The sequence below is a fragment of the Rattus rattus genome, chromosome 12, assembly GCF_011064425.1.
Source record: "Rattus rattus isolate New Zealand chromosome 12, Rrattus_CSIRO_v1, whole genome shotgun sequence".
Taxonomy (NCBI): Eukaryota; Metazoa; Chordata; class Mammalia; order Rodentia; family Muridae; genus Rattus; species Rattus rattus.
In genome coordinates, this window is record NC_046165.1 from 3537666 (window position 1) to 3556237 (window position 18572).

Genomic DNA, 18572 nt, shown 5'->3' on the forward strand with positions numbered 1-18572 from the left:
CCACAGCACCAGCTAGGGGAAGCTTAGCTTCCCTGATCATGGGTGGTGGTGGTGGTGGTGGTGGTGGTGGTGTGTGTGTGTGTGTGTGTGTGTCAGGCAGACAGAAAGACAGAGAACTAAAATGCCTACTGTTGGCTTTCCCAGAGGCAGAGGATCTGTCTATAATGGGGACATGCTCTCACCTCGTCTTTCTCATTTAATTGATATCTAGTCATTTTCCTGGTTCAGTTGCTCCTGGACTTCTATGCACAAATTGAAATTGTCCCAGATTGAGAATATAGTTAAAATATCGCTCTGACCCATGGGGTGATATCGTCGGGCAGCAGGGTCTGCCAGAGAGTACCAGCTGTTTGCCACTGTGACCAGAGACTGAGTGCAAGCTGCACTCTGGCCCAGTGCTCCGAGAGGATGCTGTGACATGTCACTCGCTGCCAGAGCTATGTGCTATGTGCCGCATGTGCTATGCACTGCATGTGTCCCATGTGCTATGTGCTTCATGTGCTATGTGCTGCATGTGTCCCATGTGCTATGTGCTCCATGTGTCCCATGTGCTGCATGTGTTCCATGCTGCATGTGCCTCATGTGCGCGATGTGCCACATGTGTCCCATGTGCTACATATGTCCCATGTGCTGCATGTGCCCATGTGCTAAATGTGCTGCATGTGCTATGTGCTCCATGTGTCCCATGTGCTACATATGTCCCATGTGCTGCATGTGCCCATGTGCTATGTGCTCCATGTGCTGTGCGCTGCATGTGTCCCATGTGCTGCATGTGCTATGTGCTTGGCAAATGGAAGAGAGTGATACCAGCCCTCACATTAGGAATCTTCTGAGCTAGCCTGTCTGCCATCACTGTGCCTATATTCAGACTTTCAAGGAGGAGGCAACCGCTTAAATGTGTAAGAGTCAGCCCATGTATCTTTAATTTTATAATTTTTTACTGACATTTTTGTAGGGTTAGTTGTGGCTTGGGTAACAATGGCTCATATATTTGCATTCCAGTGGGTGGTCTATTTAGGAAAGGTTAGGTGGTGTGGCCTTGTCCAGGAGGTGTGTCACTGGGACCCAGGTGCGGTTTGAGGTTCAAAAGCTCAGTTTCGTTTTCTCTGCCTTCAGCTTCCAATAAGACGTGAGATCTCAGTTTCTGTTGCAGTGCCTGTCCGCTGGCCTGCCCTTGTTCTCCCTGCAGTGACGATCATGAGTTAGGCCAATGAAACTGCAAGCAAGCTCCCAACTGTAAACTCCTTTATAGTTGCCGTGGTCTTAGTGTCTCTTTACAGCCACAGAGCAGTGACTGACAAGTCTTGTCTAGATGGAGCAGTGTACCGACTCACAACGAATGGTCAGTCATTCAGGGTAACTGAAAAGGGAGGTGCCTTTGTGTGCAAAAGGCAGAGTTAAGGGTGAAGGAGTTGTAAGTATGTGGCAAGCTTGTATGTGGGAACTGGCTACGTAGAATTTCTTCACGTCTAAATTCTGAGCACCGGGGTTGGATTTAGACCGACCTTTCCCCCAGAAGTCCATAATGGCACAGGTGCTTGTAGGAGCTTGCTGGGCCCTCTCAAGAGTAAGGGCACGAATGCAGCACTTCAGCCCAGCGCACTGCAGCGTGGCAAGACTCGTTACAGGCTTTCGGGGGGGGGGGTGAGAGCGGGGTGGGGGTGTTGTTAGCTCTTCTCTGTCTGAACCCAGTGAAGAACTTCTTCGAGGGTTGGCTGTAGGCTCTCCTGTGTGCTTCGAGACCATGGCAGGAAGGTTTAGCAGTCTTCTCAGAGCCCAGGTGAAGCTTGGGCTTTGGATCTGGGACACCGCATTGCTATTTACTTTGCTTAGTTGTTAAGGGTTATGACCTTCGTTCGTATGATTGAGTATGTCAAGAACTTGGAGCTTTTCTAAACCTTGTTCCCGATTAAAGGGAACCAAGATAAGGTTTGAATAGGACTGAAGGTCAAGAAGTCATGCTGAAAGTTGGAGGCATGGTGGCAGGGACCGCTGAGAGCTCACAGGGTATGGCAGGGACCTTTTGAAGCCCCAAACCTGCCCCTAGTGACATACCTTCTCCACCAAGACCACACGTATCCTTCCCAAACAGTCCCACAACTGGAGACCAAGCATATATGGGAGCCATTCTTATTCAGATCACCGCTCCCAAGTGTGTGTGTGTGTGTGTGTGTGTGTGTGTGTGTGTGTGTGTGTGTGTGTGTGTGTGTGTGTGGTGTATGGTCATGCGTGTGTACTAGGGCTTGTGGCTGTCATCAGTGGGAGGGTTAGGGGCTTTGGAGGTTATAAGGACAGCAGGTGACTGGGCTCATGGCAGCTGCTCCAATTGGCCAGAACAGGGTTTTATTTGTGTTGATGGAGGTGTTCCCAGAGGCCTAGTTGAGGGCCATGTGGTCCTTTAAGGCTTGACCTTGTAAACTCTACAGGGTTTGAAGAAATCCCAAGGCAGGTTCCTGGGCCACAGTGAGTTTGGTGTTTGCAGCAGACACTGGTGAATGGGGCTGTGTGCTGGGCTGGGTTACCTGTGGGCTGTCAGTGAGCAAGGACTGTGTCACATACACATGCACCACATGCTCCTCTCCTGCTGTCTCCCCTCCCTCACGGCATAGCAGCAGACTGCATCAGGGGGCTGTGGTCTGTTGGTCTCAGCCGTCAGGCAAGGCAGGAGTGTCTGCTGCAGTTTGTCTTCTCCTAAGGGCTCTGAGGAGGCCATGACGGCCATTTGGGTGGTCACTGGTTGTCAGCCTCACTTCATATTAGCTGTCTCATAGTGACAGACAACGCAGGCCAGGCAACCTCCAGTGATCCTACGGGTGCTGGTCAGATCTGGCCTTGGGCCATGGGTGACCTCATGTATACGACAGGACTTCTTCATTTGGGGTCCAGGAGCTGGCCACATGGGTCTCCCCTGTGGTCGGGCAGAGCTGAGGTACATTTGTGGCGGTGTTCAAGGGCATGTGGGATTGGTAGACAGATATCCTAGTAACAGCATTCCTTCACTGGCCCCTGCCGTACCGGGGAGTGGGTGGTGAGTTGTTTTTAGGTCTAAAAAGGAAGCCCCAGCTTTGCTCTTGAGGATCGAGCAGAAAGATGGTTGCTCTGCTCCCTGAAGCCCCTGTGGTACCCAGGCTGGCTGCCCTCGGTTCTTAGGAGTCTTTCTCTAGGAGTGGTCAAGGGATGCTGTCTCAGGGAGGTCACTCCGTGTGGTATCTAGTGTGGTCTGTTGGTGTCTCTGTAGCCTGATGACTTCCATTTTCACCCTTGAAATCTGAGACCCTTAAGCTTCTTCAGCATAGCCTAGAACACAAGAGTGTAAAGGAGGAGGCTCATGACAGGGCAGCTCCGTTCCATAGGGTAAGCGACGCAGTTGTCTGCGGGAAGAGATTGTACCTAGAGAGCGAGCTGTTCTGGGGTTCAGGTTTGAGAAGCAGGGTGGGAGCTGGAATTGTGGGGTCTGCATAAGCAGCTCTGGGGTCACCTCTGGAATGGAATGCTTACAAGATGCGGATTGTACTACCTACCCCCAGCCGTCACTAGGTTTAATGTTTAGTGTCCTGGGTGATTCTGTTCAGCTGGGGGGGGGGGTCAGCTGGGAGAAGGAATCGAGGAGGAATTGAAGGCCTGGGCTGGGATCTGACTGGTTTCTAGGATTGGCTGGAAGAAGAGCTGAGGGCCAGCTGTGGAGGCCAAGGGACTGAAGTTATGAGGGACAGAGGGTGTGGCCGATGAGGCTCAGAGGTAGGACACTGCGTCACTGACCAGAGCTGCCCCGCCAGATGGCTGTGGATGGGCAGGTGGGCAGGCGCAGAGGACGGCCGGGAGCCTTCAGCAGAGAAGCCTGTGAGGCGTGAGGGCTGCTGAGCCCAGATGGGGTGGGGTGTTCTTGTCGGTCTGAGTGGGGAGGGCCCTGAGCGTGCTGCCCTGGGCGAGGAGCCAGTAGACAGGGCTGTGTGGAAGGAGAGCTGCCAGAGGGCCGCTGGTGAAGCGTGCGGACAGAGGAAGATGGAGTCCAAAGTCCCACGGTTAGGATTGGCCTTGAAGAGAAGGAAGGCCACCCCGCTTCACCCCGGAGGGAAGGAGGTAAGAGGCAGCTTGAACTTGTGTAGTGCACAGCAGCTGCCCCGTCTGGGTTTGAGTCTTATGGAAGGGGACAGACAACTCGGGTCTTATCTCCTGGCTGCTTGTGGGACGTGGGGTGAGCAGATAGATGAGTCCCTACTCGCACTCTCGGTGCTCTTGGGGATATCACAAGTCTAGAAACAGAAGTTTTAGGGTAACCCACCAGCTTTCAAAATAGCCCTCACTTCAGGAGATGACCCTAAGCTCTGAGTTCTCAGACCTCCTTGGGAAATGGAGGGTCTGGGAAAAACTTACACACTGGAACCCTGAGTGGAGACAGGGCTTGCCCAGGTCAGGGCTGCTCTGTCGGTCACCCAGCACAGTGCTGTGCTTCAGGTGCAAATGAGCATGGGCGGGCCTTCTCCTCTGAGTGTGGCAGTCTGTCTAGCTGTGAGCCAAGGAGGTCACAGCCAAAACTGTAGTCTTTGCAGTTTCTTAAGTGGTGTGTGGCAGGGCACTTCGTCCTGTTGTGCAACAGGAAGCAACAGACCTTCTCCCTCTGCTCCTTGGTGGTATCTCTGAGGCTCACGTCACAGTGTGTGCACCATCCCAGCATGTGGACTTTGATTTCACTCCAGATGTTCAGTGAGGCTGTGAGGCTGTCTGCGATCATGGGTACTGGTTCTCCTCCTTGTGAGAAGGGACTACCGTGACCGTTCCTGCCTGGTTCTTGTCATACAGTATAGCATAGCAAGGCTCCCAAGTTACACCCTTGCAAGCCAAGTGCTAGGAACTTCAACTCTGAAAGCATGTGAGCGGCTGGCACCCAGTGACAGCAAGGTCATCACCACTTTGCTGCTGGTGTTGGCAGCGTCCTGTGCCTGTGACCTACCTTGTCACTGCTCACAGATAACCATCTTCCCTTCTCTTTCTGTGTCTCCCTTGCAGACCCCTGTCCCACCTCATTGCTCTCTTTCTTGTCACCCCACTTCCCAGCCCCCAAGCCAGTAATGCAGTTTCTTTGAAGGAATGATTAATAAATAACTTTTTTAATAAAAGGACTGGTTCCATGGGCACTGTGTGTGTTTTTAAACGATTTATTTATTTTATGTTCATGGGTCTTCTGCCTGAATGCACACACGTGTGCACCACTGCCACGCCGGGTGCCATGGGTTCATCCTTTGGAGCAGGACTTACAGACCGTTGTGGGCAGCCATTCAGGTGCCGAGGAGTGGAGCATGGGGCCTCTAGAGGAGCAGCCGGTGCTCTTAACCTCTGAGCCGTCTCTCCAGCCCCTAATAATAGACTTTTAAGGATCAGCTGAACAATCTCTTCTTTCTGTGGTCTGTGGGAAAGCGTGTTCCCCAAACTGGCTTTCGGTCTCCTAATGTCCTTTGGGGTTGCAGGTTTTGGGGCACTGTGGGCATTTTGTTCTCTCAGGTGCTTGTTTTGTCCCCTGTTGGGACAGACGTCTCTAGCACTGACAGTGACAGGGCTGCCCTGCCCTTCCTTGGGCATGGGGACAGGGGGTAGTCCAGTACTCAGCCCCCAGTGCTCTAAAAGTTGTTGCAAGATAACAGCATTTGTGGGCCACAGAACAGTCGCTGTTTCCTCTTCTCTGGGACCTGGCTATCGTTCCACCGAGCAGAACAGCTGTAAATGATAACTAGTGGGCCTTTATTTACTGGGGGATTCTCCTTCCCCCTTCTTGTTACCTGGTAGTTGATTAGCCTGTATTGTAGCAACTAACCCATCTAGAGGGAAGACACGTTGGGGAGATTGAGAAAGAAGTAGAGATTTTGCTTGAGGCAAACTAAACTCATACCTCTTCCTGTCCTGCCTATTGAACCTAGGGGCTCACACATACCGGGCAGGCCTTCTACCACTGAGCCGACTGCCAATCCAAGAGCAGTTTAGAGCCCGATCCTTGTCACAGAAAGCAGGCAGTTCCTCCAAGGTCCCGGTGAGCACATGGGTCAGGTAGGACAAACCAGCTGTGGCTCCAGGAATACTGATGTCTCCTCTCTTCCTGCAGACCCTGAAAGCAGACCCAGAAGAGCTTTTTACCAAGCTGGAGAAAATTGGAAAGGGCTCCTTTGGTGAGGTGTTCAAAGGCATCGACAATCGGACTCAGAAAGTGGTTGCCATAAAAATCATTGATCTGGAAGAAGCGGAGGACGAGATAGAGGACATTCAACAAGAGATCACAGTGCTGAGCCAGTGTGACAGTCCGTACGTCACCAAGTATTATGGATCCTATCTCAAGGTAAGGCTTAAAAATAACGCAGCTCCCATTATGCTGCGCTTGGCGGAGCCGGGAGAGCGGGCTCGAAGGACTGACAGCACAGCAGGTTTTCAGAGCAAGGAGAGATACACTGACCTTTGTGTCCAAAAGAACCCAGCTCTGAAGGCGTTGTTATCATCGAAAAAGGCATACACGATACAGAGTTTTATTTCGGGTAAAAGTGGATGGTTTCCCATTCTCTTTCAAGGAAGAAACTGGGTTGGACTTTGTTGTTGAAGCTGTTTATTAATTTATAGCAGCAGCCACTAATCATTCACAGGGTGGCTGTGAGTAGCCACAAGACATCTTGGTATCCTAAACTGTGCATTTTGCTGGTTTAAGTTATCAGCTGTGGCTTGAGCTGGCGCTGTTTCATGCCGCTGAGGTAGCTGATGTGTCTGCCTTTGACTATAGGAAGGCCAGGGGTGAATGCTCAGTAAAGCCCCCGGCTGGCAGAACACTGCACATGCTCTCGTCCTGCAGAGCACTCTGCATGCTCCCGTCCTTTCTCTGTCCTGTTGATGGTGACAAGTTGTGTTACTGTGGTGGTTGACTGACCCTTTCACAGGGTCACTAAGACCATCGGAAAACACGGGTATTTAATTTGATTCATAATAGTAGCAAAATTACAGTCATGAAGTAGCAACGCAAATGGGGTCACCACAACACGAGGAACCGTAGTGTTAACGTATTAATAGTAAAGGGTCACAGCACTAGGAAGGTTGGGAACCCTGTGTTAATGTGCTCTGACCCTGCTCTGAAGCTCTCTACCATGGTAGATATTCGCAGGACCATCGTCCCCGAGAGAGCTCAGGGTATGTTCAAGCCCCTGCATGAGGATTCTGGCTGAGCTCATAAAAGTAGTGCCCTTAAAAGTGGGGATTTAGAACTCCACTTAAAGAGCGCATACAATAAAACCTTGAAATGATTGTTTCAAGCTAAAACTGTGTGTTCAGAAGTGAGCGTTTGCTGAGGAGTGCATGAAGCTTCCTCTCAGGGCCTGCTCCTTTTCTGACTTCTCAACACGATTGTGCTGAGGTGAAAGGGGTATAGGGTTTGGTTCTCGTGGAAGGGTAATGGTTGTCGGTGTAAGGTTGGGATTTTTGAGAACCATTGGTACACCAAAAGTGAGTCTTAGGAAACAGAAATTCAGTGGCAATACTGTTTGTTGATGCTGTGAGGAAGGATGGCAGTGTGTAATTGTCAGACTTACGTAGCTTGAGAAGGCCCCTGCGGTGTGTTATACAGGGAAGCAAACCCATGAGATAAGAATGAAAACCCAGTCAGACTTGAGGGGTGGGAAGTCTGTAATAGGTGGCTTTTTCCCCAATGTATTTAAGCCCAGTGCAGTTTGGACAAAAGTCTCCTGGAGTAATATAATCCCCATCTCAGGGCAGTGTCATTTCTTCCAAGGTGTTCTAGAAATATGCTCCCTGTTCTAGCTCAAGGGCCTAAGGGTCTGTCCTGATCTTGGTGCTACAGGTAATGTAGAGGTCATTTGGGCTGTTATCCACCTCTGGTCCTGGTGATGGGAGCTCGGGGAGCCTCTGGCTACAAGGGTATTTATCATTGGCCACTCTGGTGCGGCTGTATGAGCTCGACGTGCCTGACCCGACAGATAACACGGATGCCCGGGCTGTAAACCACTTCCAGTTCTCGGCTGTCTGGACGGAAGGACAGGGTTTTCATCTTTCCCATTGGGAAAGACAGTCCTGTGATTGACATTCCTGGTTTCTCTGGAGATCTGTGGCCCACGGACCTTCATGCTGTGTTGCCAACACTTTCTGAAGTGAGGAGAGTGACTTCTAGGGTAGATGTCACTGGGCTTTAGACATCCATCATTTTGGTGTATGGATACTGATATTTTTTAAACATCCCTGCTTCCTTATTTGTAAAGTGGAAAAATCATGTGTACTTCAGGGTTGCAAAGATTAAATGCAGATGGAGTTTAGGAACCTACTTGCTTAGTTGCCCAGTTCCTTCCTCATTAGAGTTCTTCTCTCTCAGGACTGGTAGGTTTCAGTGACATTACAGTGAAAGTGTTCAGTGAGTCAAAGGCCAGTCAGTGGGAAGAAGGAAGACGGCAGATAGAGCGAGTGCTGGAAAGGAAGGGCTTCAGCGTGGGTCCTGAAGCAAAGCAGAGACTTTCCCGGGGAATACCGAGGGCATGAGGAGAAACTCTGCTCATGGTTGCCCCTTGTCCTGCTTGGGTTCCATATCGGTTGCTGGTGGTGTGCAGGGACCTTACCTCTTGGTGATTTGTAACTGGCTGGTTACGGGTGGCTGTAAAAATTCTTTGCTATTCTTTACTTCTAATCTAGTCAACCTATATTTTTAGCAAATACCCATCTGAAGTTAGGAAGTTTTGGAGTTAGGGTCAGGAAAAACTGGAATAGTAAATTTATCTCCTCTCTCTTCCTTTTACTGGGCATTGAACCCAGGGTCTCACGTGCTAGGTAAGCCACAATCAAATTATAGAACTGTTTTGTAGATTATTTTTTCCTCCAAGGTTAAAGATTATGGTAATTGTGGAGGGTAGTTTTAATCGTCAACTGTACATAATCTAGACTTACCTAGGGAGTCTCACTGAGGATCCTGAAGGTCAGGTTGGCCTATGGGCATTTATTTAGGAGGATATCTTAATTAGACTAATTGAAAGACTCCATGGTATTGCTCTGCTGTGGGCAAAACCATTCCCTAGACAGGGGTCCTGGGCTGTGTAACTGTAGAGGGGTGCTAAGCAGGGGAAGTTCACAGATGTTCCATTGTCTCTGTCCTTGACTCGATGTGACCAGTGGCTTCCAGTCGAGACGCCCTGACTGCCCTGCAAGACAGACTACAATCTAGGATCGTGAGCCACATAAACTCATTTTTCCTTAAAGTTTCCTTTGTCAGGGTGTTTTTATCACAGTAGAAATGAGAGCGAGAATGGTATTGTAGGGAAAGACTGTCTACTGCATCTAGATTCTTGAGCTGATACAGGAAGCCTGGAAATGGATGGATGAGGCTGTGCCATTTAAACTAAGTTCACTGTTAAACCGGCTAGGCTATTAACCCACAGTCTCCTCCTCCTCCTCCCCCTCCCCCTCCTCCTCTTCCTCCTCCTCCTCCTCTCCCACCCCCCCCAGACCGGTACCAAGCTTTCTCCTGCAGTGGTGCTGTAGACAAGGTCAAATGGAGCTGGGTGAGTGGAGGCAGGAAGGCCCAGGGAATCCTGTGGTCTTACGGAGGCTGTGGAGAAGTCAGGCTCGGTGCAGCCTCTCAGTCGTGGCGTCTGGATGCTGTGTTGGAGGGAGATGCAGCCTGCCAGACCTGTATTCAGGTTCAGTGGTCACAGCCAGGGTTTCCTCTGATCCTCCGCAGGGGTCTACCAACAGGCAGCCAGCCCTCAGGCTTCCTGGAAAACCTGGGAGGAGCTGGCCACGTCTGATGTGCCTGGCACGAAGTGCATTTTGGCAAATGGTGACTTAAAAGAAATTTCTTTGTTTTAGATATTATCTCAGTCGAATGACTGCAAACCCTTGTCTGAACGTTCTTTGTTAGTGTGCTAATGGCGTTTGTCCTGTCTTATTGGTCTTTGGTCTCTGGCAGGGTCCCAGTTTTAAAGCAAATCAGGTGTGAGGCCCTAATAAAAGGAAAAGGTGTACTTTCTTGTCTTAGTGTCTTAAGAACTCTTTCTTGCCCATGGGGTCTTTGTCTTTGTGGGTTCAGATCCTACGTTTACCAGTGAGGTTTTTGATTTTTTTTAAAATCAGTTCCTAAAAATCATGGGGGCATTTTACCCACAGATTCACAGATGTTAATGTGGGAAAGGTCCCTGCCGAGTTCTAGGAAGGGCCTGCGGGTGCATTCCACACCGCACTTGGAGTGCCTTTCCTCCTGCCTTTGGGTTTTCAGGCTTATCTTTTGCCCACCTACCCCAGAGGGCACTGGTGGTTGCCTCAGATGAACTGAAAAGACAGTTGTGCCTGCAGGGGAGACAGAGATGCTTCTGTGGGTGGCCAGTGTCTGCTCCTGGCCTGGATTGTGCTCCTCAGAATATGGCCTCGTTCCTGACCATAGATGTTCTGAATTACCACAGCAGAATACCCTCAGCTCCTGGACGGAACCTCTATGCTGGCTAGTTCTGTGTCAGCTTGCTACGCCAGAGCCACCATTTTCGGAGAAAAAAAAAAAAACCTCAGTTCAGAAAATGCCCCTACCTGGTTGGCCTGTGAGCAGTTGGGCATTTTCTTGATTAATGGGGGAGGGTCCAGCTCTTGGTAGACAGCTCTGGGCTGATGATCCTGGGTGCTTTGAGCTGAGCAGGCTGAGCAGGCCATGAGGAACAAGCCAGCAACTCCTCAGTCAATGGCCTTGCCTCAGCTCTGCCCTGACTTCCCTGGATGTTGCGCTGCAGGCCGCACGTTGAAATAAACCCCTTTCTCCCTCAGAGTTGCCTTTCAATGGTGGTTGATCACAGCAGTGGAAACCCTGACTAAGACAGTCTCGGGGAGCACCCTGTACCCCGGTGCTTCTCTGCCTTGCCTGCACCATGTTAAAATCTAAGGCACATTTACGTAAGTCTGGGAGAATTGGTCTTGCTGCATGGAGAAATGGATCCTGCTAAAGCCTGACTCATGTTCTCCTTCACTCAGACCTTTCTTCCAGGTGTTTTTTTTTTTTTTTTCAGAAAGCCACTTCCCAGTCTCAGGCATGTTTAGGAATCCCGGTGGCCGTTCACTATGGAGAACATACAGCTGTGTCCGGTCTGTGCACCCATCTACACCTAAAAAGTCTCATCTGGGGGATTGTCTCTTATTCTCTTTCTTATTCCCAAAGACAGAATCCTGCCATGTTTCTTTCCATGAGGAAGAAATAAGACAATGTTTAATTAATACCAGTATGTGAAAGGGATTTGACATTTATTGGGACTGGCATCACCACACCAAACATAAAGGGCCAGAGAAAGCCACAGCTCTCCCACGTGAGCCAGCCTTGCGCAGTGCGAGGATGTTCTGTGAACCACTGCACTGTGAGTGCAGCAGCTCTGCGTGCGTTGGCTCCCACACCACCTTCCTCACACTGAAGGTCCAGGCGCCAGTGTCTGTAATGTCTGGTTGTCCGTGCTGCCGGTGAGTGGAGGTCTGAGATGTCTTATACACCCTGCAGTACACAGGACCACCCTGAGGCCAGAAGTCCTTCCAAATCCTATACAGGTTTCATGTCTCAGGAAGCAGTTGTTGGAAAAACGGTATTTCCTGGCTGATGTTTGGGACTGGTTTGGTATACTTAGGCAGAATCTCATATATGATTTCTCTGACCAGACCAACTGTGGGCCCTGTGAAAGCAAGATGGGTCTACACTGTAGATACTGGACCTACATGGAACCTTTCAATGGTAGGTCATGGTGCTTATAGGTCCAGCCATCATTTAGAGGTGTTTTTCGGTTGGAAAAGGTTTCAGCTGGCAGAGGGAGGCTCAGGGTGGCCCTGAGGGCTGAGGAAGGGAAGTAGAGCCACAGTAGAGTTGCCTTGTGCATGTTGCCTGTGGCATTGGACTGTGACTCTGCTTGTTCTAACAGTGTGCACCAAACCAGAAGTGGGATCTTCTCCCTGATGGCTGCCTCCCAGGAAGTTCAATGTCTGCAGTGGTTACTGAGCCTAAAAGTCCTCAAACTTCGGTCATTGGAGGAATAACGAGACAGGGAAAGTAGTGCGAAAATCGTTTCCTTGTTGTTGTTAGCTTTCTTGGCTTGCTCTTTAAAGAGTACTGTTTGTTTTTGGATGGGTTTGGTTTTGAGATAGAGACTTACATAGCCCAGGCTGGCCCTGATCTCCTGCCGCCTTGCCTCTTAAGTGTACTACCATGACCAGCTGGGATGTTTTAAAGGTTTTAGCTGAACATGTGTACTCAGTGCTGAGGCAGGCTCTCTCCTCTGTAGGCTCTGAGCTGTACTTGCTTCCCAGATGTGTAGTGGCCCCTGGGTTCTGTGAGGTCGTCATCAGTTATTTTCTTGGATTCTCGCCTCCCTTTTCCACTCATGAGTCTCAGAGGAGGAGAGCTGAGGGTTTCAGATCCTGTGCTCCTCCACGTCATCATCATTGACCTGTATTAGATCTTCTGCCTGTGCGTCTTGAGTAGACAGGAGTTGTCTTGTGCGTTGTGTTGGTTTATTTTTCCTGTGGCATAATTTGTCTGTGTATGCACAGTAAGCCTGTGCACAGTTCTGTGTGCTTTAACACATGTGCAGATTCTAAAATGGACGGCGGACCAGCACCAGCGTTCCAAAGAGCTGAGCTTGTCAGCCAGTGTAGGATGAAGTCATCGCACAGGTGTAGGCAGGTCCAAGATAGAGCGAGGTCTGTCATTGGACGAGAAGGAAGGATGGGCAGGAGAAAAATTTTAGAGAGAGGAGAAGACTGGAAGCCAGGCGGAAAAGCAACGGACAGAACATGGATTTGTATGACTAGGTGACCAATTCTATCTTATCAATTGGATCAGAGGTTATTGTGTTGTGTGTTCTTTCTTGTGGTGATTTAAGTTTAAGAGAGTATGTGGGGCTGGGACACTAGGCCACCACAGAAGTGGGATGTGTGTGTCTGGCATGGTATCTACCTGCCCTGGGAACTGGATAGGGAGAGAGATGGCTGCCAGGCTCAGAGAGAAGCCTTCGGCAGTGTGACATAGGATGGAGCAGAGCGGGTGAGACGCTTTGGGACTGAGATGAAGACATCTACCGGATACCTTGGGGCACTGCAGTGTTGGACTTAGTGCAGGATAAGACAACCTTTTTATAATTTTACAGCAACAAGCCAGCTGTCACCAAGCCCTTGTATCCGTTGGCCTTTCTGTGTGCGCCTTCTGATATCTGAGTGTCCTTGAGGAATCAGTCCCACGGTATGCAGCCCCTTGTTTAATGGTTTCCAGCTGATATAGTCACATCTGTTCTTTCTTTGTACGGACACAGCACTGTTGCATAGATCCTCCATATCTGTATTTTGAAGGCTACTTGGGTTGCTTCCAATGTTTGATGTTCATGAGTGCATGTTGCTGTAAACATTCACACACTGTTTTGGTATAAACCTAAGTTTTTCTTTTCCCTCAGATAATAAACAACCTTAAGAAAGATTGTGAAATCACGTGACTCGTGTCCTGGTGTTGTCCAGAGTGGCTGCTTCCCCTTGTGTTCCCTTGGCATTTGGTGTTTTTCTTGTTACTTCTTCTAGCAGGAGTGGGACTGTTGGTTCTGTATGGTAGTTTCCCTAATGGCTTCTGAGTATTGTTCACATGGTATGGTGTTCCCTGTAGCACTCTGGATGTCATACTGTGACACAGGAGACCATTAAAGTCAAGTGCTACCAGGTGACATTCAGAAGAACCTGAATGCTTTGTGTCCTCTGCCAGCAGCGAGCCTTCACTGAACTCTGTCCTGCCTCCCTCCTGCCCTGTCATTTTCTTTCTTAGCTTTGTTGAACTGTAATTTATGTGTGAAACAATTTTAGTCATGTAACATGTACAGTCAAGCTCAGAGTTTCGTAGTCACAGACATAGAAGGTTGTTTTCATCCTAGAAAGAAGTCCAGTGCTCCACGTCGAGCCAAGCCTCGGCAGACTCTGGATCAGAAACTATACGTTTGTGTCGTCTTTGTTTAGTATAGTGCGTCTGTATGTAGTATGGAGCCTGTGTGTCTGAGGTCGCAGGTGTATTTAACTTTTAATTGCCGAGTGTGTTGGTCACATTGTGTTGCTATGACACAATATCCAAGAGCCAACTTAAGTAGAGGGGAGCTTTGTGTCAGGTTTGGCCCATGGTTCCTGGCTCTGTTGCTTCCAGACTGTAGTGAGCAGAGTTACACGCTCATGGCTGCCAGGAAGCTAACTGAGAAAGGAGGGCACAGGGCCTGTCCGTCCTTTCCAAGGTCACACCCTGACCTTTGCTCCCTCGTGCATATGGTTCTTGTGTTGACTCTTGTCACTTTGGATATACTGGGAGGTGCCCATCTTCTGTGTATGAGCAATGTCACCATAAACATTTGTCTGTAGTTTGTTCTGTGGACCGACTTCATGCTCCCATTTCCTTTGTCTGCACCCTTAGGGGTGGGAGGGGCTGGGTTGTGCGCTTAGCCTTTTTGAGGAGGTGGCTGGCCTGGAAGTCATTAGGTAGACCAGGCTGACCTTGAACTCCAGAGATCAGCCTGTCATTGCCTCCTGAGTGCTGGGATTAAAGTTGTGTCTTGAGTAACTTTTGCTTTGGGAAACTATTCAAACTATTTTGCAAATGACTGCTTAGGGTGAATTGTGGCTCTTATTTCTGCTCCTGTTGTTTTGTGTCCTGGTGGCTGCAAAATACTCTGTTTCTCTACCCAGGGTGCTCTTAAACTCACCATCCCTCAGCTGTTGTGAGAGGCGTCTTCATATGCTAGTTGTCATTGGGCAAATGAGTTCCTCGGGGCAGCTCCCGTTCTGGCCCTGTTCCGTGCCCCCATGCCCCCATCCTTTGATTTTCTGTCCAGTTCTGCAGCTCTCACCTCTTACTGTCCGCTGGTCCCACACTCCTTGCCGATGGATATTCCCTTACTCATTGCCCATGGATGGTTCTTGGGCTTATCCTGCCTAAGTCCAGCTACTTCCTTGGGATATGAATGGGGTCTTGCATGGCGCTTTGACTCTCTCACCCTAGGGCAGGCCCCTAGAAACAGGGTGGTGTTTTGGTCCGTGCGGTCTCCCCCGTGATTGAGACTTACCTCCTTGTCATCTTTTAGAGCTGTAACAAGTACACTTTTGCACTTTGAAAACTTACAGGATCCCATTTTACTGATATGTTTGAGAGTTGGTTCTTCAGAGAAGTAAAATGTACCTGCAGGTGATTCCCTGCCCCCTCAGGTACAGGAACATTTGAATTAAACTTTTTCAATTGTGTGTTGGGGGGCAGTGGTATTTTGAGACAGGGCCTTATGGGTAATTATGTCAGGCTAGTCTTGGACTCCTGGTCCCTACTGCTTCTGCTTCCGGAGTGCTGGCGTGCCCTTATTTCCAGTGTTTACTTCGTTATGGTAGCAGGATATTTGAACTCTTGGGTTACGTGGGGTTAGGTACTCAGCTCGCTGCCGTGAGCTTCAGTTATTTAGTTGTGAGATTGGCTTTCTGATTTTGTGCCTCAGTTGGACCTACTGGCTTTTCTGGTCATTGGCCAGTGGGGATAGGTTAGAGGCAAGGCTGATTAGACCATGGGTCCCCGAGGTGGATCACCTACAGGGCGCACCTATCCAGCTTCCCTCCTGTTTGCCCCCCAGCTAATGAGCAAGGGGCAGCCTGGGTTCAGGTGTCGCCACGGAGCGTGTTTTCACTCAGCGTGGTGAGGTAACGGATGCTGATGTCTTCAGCAGTGGAGTTCTTTTAAAGTAAGTTCCCAGCGCTCCGTGGCCGCGTCTGCTTCCTGTACAGCAGTGGGACATGAAGTCGCTGTGCCTGTGTCTCCTTTCCCTCAGTCCTGGATCCATTACTCTGGAATACTTTCTTTCTGGAAGCTGAGTTCTCCTTCAGAGCTCAGACTTGTTCTTGAGGGAATGGGCTGTGAGCACCCAAGGCAGTGGCACAGTGGTTGCCTTGATTGTAGGGAATGTGGCCGGGGCTAGTGTGTGGTAAGAGCTCCCTCTGGAGGGAAGGTCTTTGGCTCTATCTGTGGCTTCCTCTCCTCGGGGATGGTAGCCCATGTGACAGTGGGCACGAGACCGGGGTCCCTGACCTTCCTCACCTTCCTCGTGCCTTCCAAACCTGCCTCTGTCCATCCTTCACACAAGCGTTAGAGAACCTCAAGAGCTCCTGTAGCTTTCAGCTAAGGCAAGGCCTGGCTACCCCAGCAACAGCAACAGACAGCCCTCCCTCCATTGGGCTTAGAACCAACTAGGAGGAAGCTCGTGCTGGGTGAGCGTGAGAGCCCCCGGATAGCAGTCCTGGCCAGTGATTCTTTATGTCCTTGTTTCTCTTCGTGCTGACCTAGCTTTGTCCTGGCCACCCTGACACTGGAGCTGCCTGAGCCCGAGTGTGATTTCAGAGCCAATCTTGCTACAGAAAGACATGGTGGACCAGACACCCGCACTTCCTAGAAGTGCACTTCACCACAGACTTGGAAATGGGTAGCAGTCATGGACTGGTTTCTGTTGGTAGAGGTGCAATTGCCAGCTCAGCGAAGGGCACATCTGTGAGTAAAGTGGTCTCCAGAGAGCTTGCGTTGGAAGATGTTTTGTATATAATTATAAGGAATTCCTGATTACGAAGCTGAGAGAAAAGTAATTATAACTGTGTTCCCAGGAACGTAGGGAGAAACTTTGATGTTGACTGATAAAGACCATGTGGCCACTGAGAGTGTGCCTTCCCTCCCCTCCCCTCCCCTCCCCTCCCCTCCGACAGTGTGTGGAGAGTGGCTTTGGCAATGGAGGAGAACAGGTGGGCCATTCATGTGGGATGTTCTGCAGGCAGAGTCCCCAGTGCAGGGTGGTTGCTGGGTCTATGCTGCTGCTGGAGCTGTTGTGGTGGGGTGAGGTAGGGGCTGAGGGGACTTACTGAGGGGTCAGAAGGTCACCGGGTAGTTACTGTCACAGTCTGTGTTCATTTTGAGATGGAGAAACATCTCAGTTTAGAACTTTCATTTTAACCCTTGCAGATGATATCTGTCATTCATTCACTTATACAACATTAATTAGTGGAGTGGTTTTTTTTACACAGGCTAGGCTGGCCTCCTGGGAATTAACTCTGTGGCACAGGGTGTCTTTAATTAGTTAGGATCTGCTGCATCTGGCATTCTGTGCTTAGGGTTTACTTTTTAAGCTGGCAGTCACACTTAAGACAGTCCTTGTGAGGCTCTTGAATTAGGATGGGAGAATTAGGATGCTCCTAGTTCCTGCGTGTTCCCAGCATGCTCCTGATTCCTGCATGTTCCCAACATGCTCCTGGCTCCTGCATGTTCCCAGCATGCTCCTGGCTCCTGCATGTTCCCAGCATGCTCCTGGCTCCTGCATGTTCCCAGCAAACCCACAAATTAGGCTTGCTTTCTAGAGCTGCCCGTAGCCCTCTGCAGGTCTTGCCCTTCCTTCCTGTGCCGTGTGAATTGCTTTAGTGACAGATGGAACAAACTTAACTGTCGGTTATGAATGCCAGGTTATTAAAAGGATTTAATATTGTACCACATTTTCTATTACTTGGCATAATATTGTAACAGCTTATTTATAACCAAGTCTGTGTCTGTGCTTTATAGTCAGAAAATAAAAATTGGCTCACTGGCATGGCTGGTGACAAGGGACTCGTTTTGAGTCCCTTTCTGCTGTCTCCCTTGACCAGACAATTGCTGGTCCTTTAACCTGATGCTGGACTTGCTGCAGAAGTACACAGTGGTATCAGTATTTGACTTTGACTTTGGGAAGTGCTGTGTGAGTTGGATACTGAGGAAGGTCTCTTGATTTACCTATTTGGCTTATGGTTGAAGTTCCTAGCGTGCTTTCGCTGGGTTTGTTTCTGCCTTATTGAAAACACAAGACAGATGTTCCTAGTGTATTCAAGATGTGGTCTTCCCCATAGGTCCTTCCAGGTACTTCCATGTGGGAAGAAAGCTCTAGATCTCCCAGGCCAGCTCCCTCCTGGTAGTTACAGCTGTGTGTGATTTCCATGTGTTTGGATTCAAAGGCTGTAGGGCCTCTGTGACCTCTGAGCCCTCAGATGCACGTGTAGGGCCAATATTCACGATTCCTGGATGCCTGTTCTCTGAGCTTGCCCACTGCTGTGGCTACCATGCAGAGGAAATACTTTGCCCCCAGAACCACTTAGGTACAGTGAAGCAAAGACAGTTGGCGGGGAAGGTTGGTGAGGGCAAAGGCCAGTCAGTTGTGCCTGGTGCACCCAGCAAGGTCACATCTGGAGCAGTGGGGAAGGAGGTCAGGGCCAGTTTCCTGGATCCATTTCTGAGGTTTCTGAAGAATTAGCAGCTTACAGAAAAGACTCTTGATGGTGTTGGAAATGGAAGGACAGGTGTCTGGGTGGAGACCAAGGGAGACACTAGGAAAATTTCTCCTAGAAATTGAACCTCTGGAGTGTCTGGACTTGTAGGCGTAGTGCTGCCTATACCTTGAGAACATACTTTGTTTTCCAGAGAGCGTACTTTTCCCTCCTGAACCTTCATTTTTGATTTGAGAGATTTGTTCCCTGGCCTTTGGAGAAGGTGGGTGCAGCCGCCGGGTTCTCCCCTGACTCTTTTG

General features: G+C 49.8%; 1 protein-coding gene across 1 annotated transcript in view; it reads left to right on the forward strand.

Moving 5' to 3' along the window:
- The window catches only part of Stk24 (serine/threonine kinase 24), a 97511-nt gene that overhangs the window by 37383 nt on the left and 41556 nt on the right, over nucleotides 1-18572 (forward strand). Inside the window, exon 2 of the mRNA XM_032917339.1 lies at nucleotides 6095-6325. Within this exon, the coding sequence (XP_032773230.1) occupies nucleotides 6095-6325 (231 nt within the window). The remainder of the gene's footprint in view (nucleotides 1-6094; nucleotides 6326-18572) is intronic.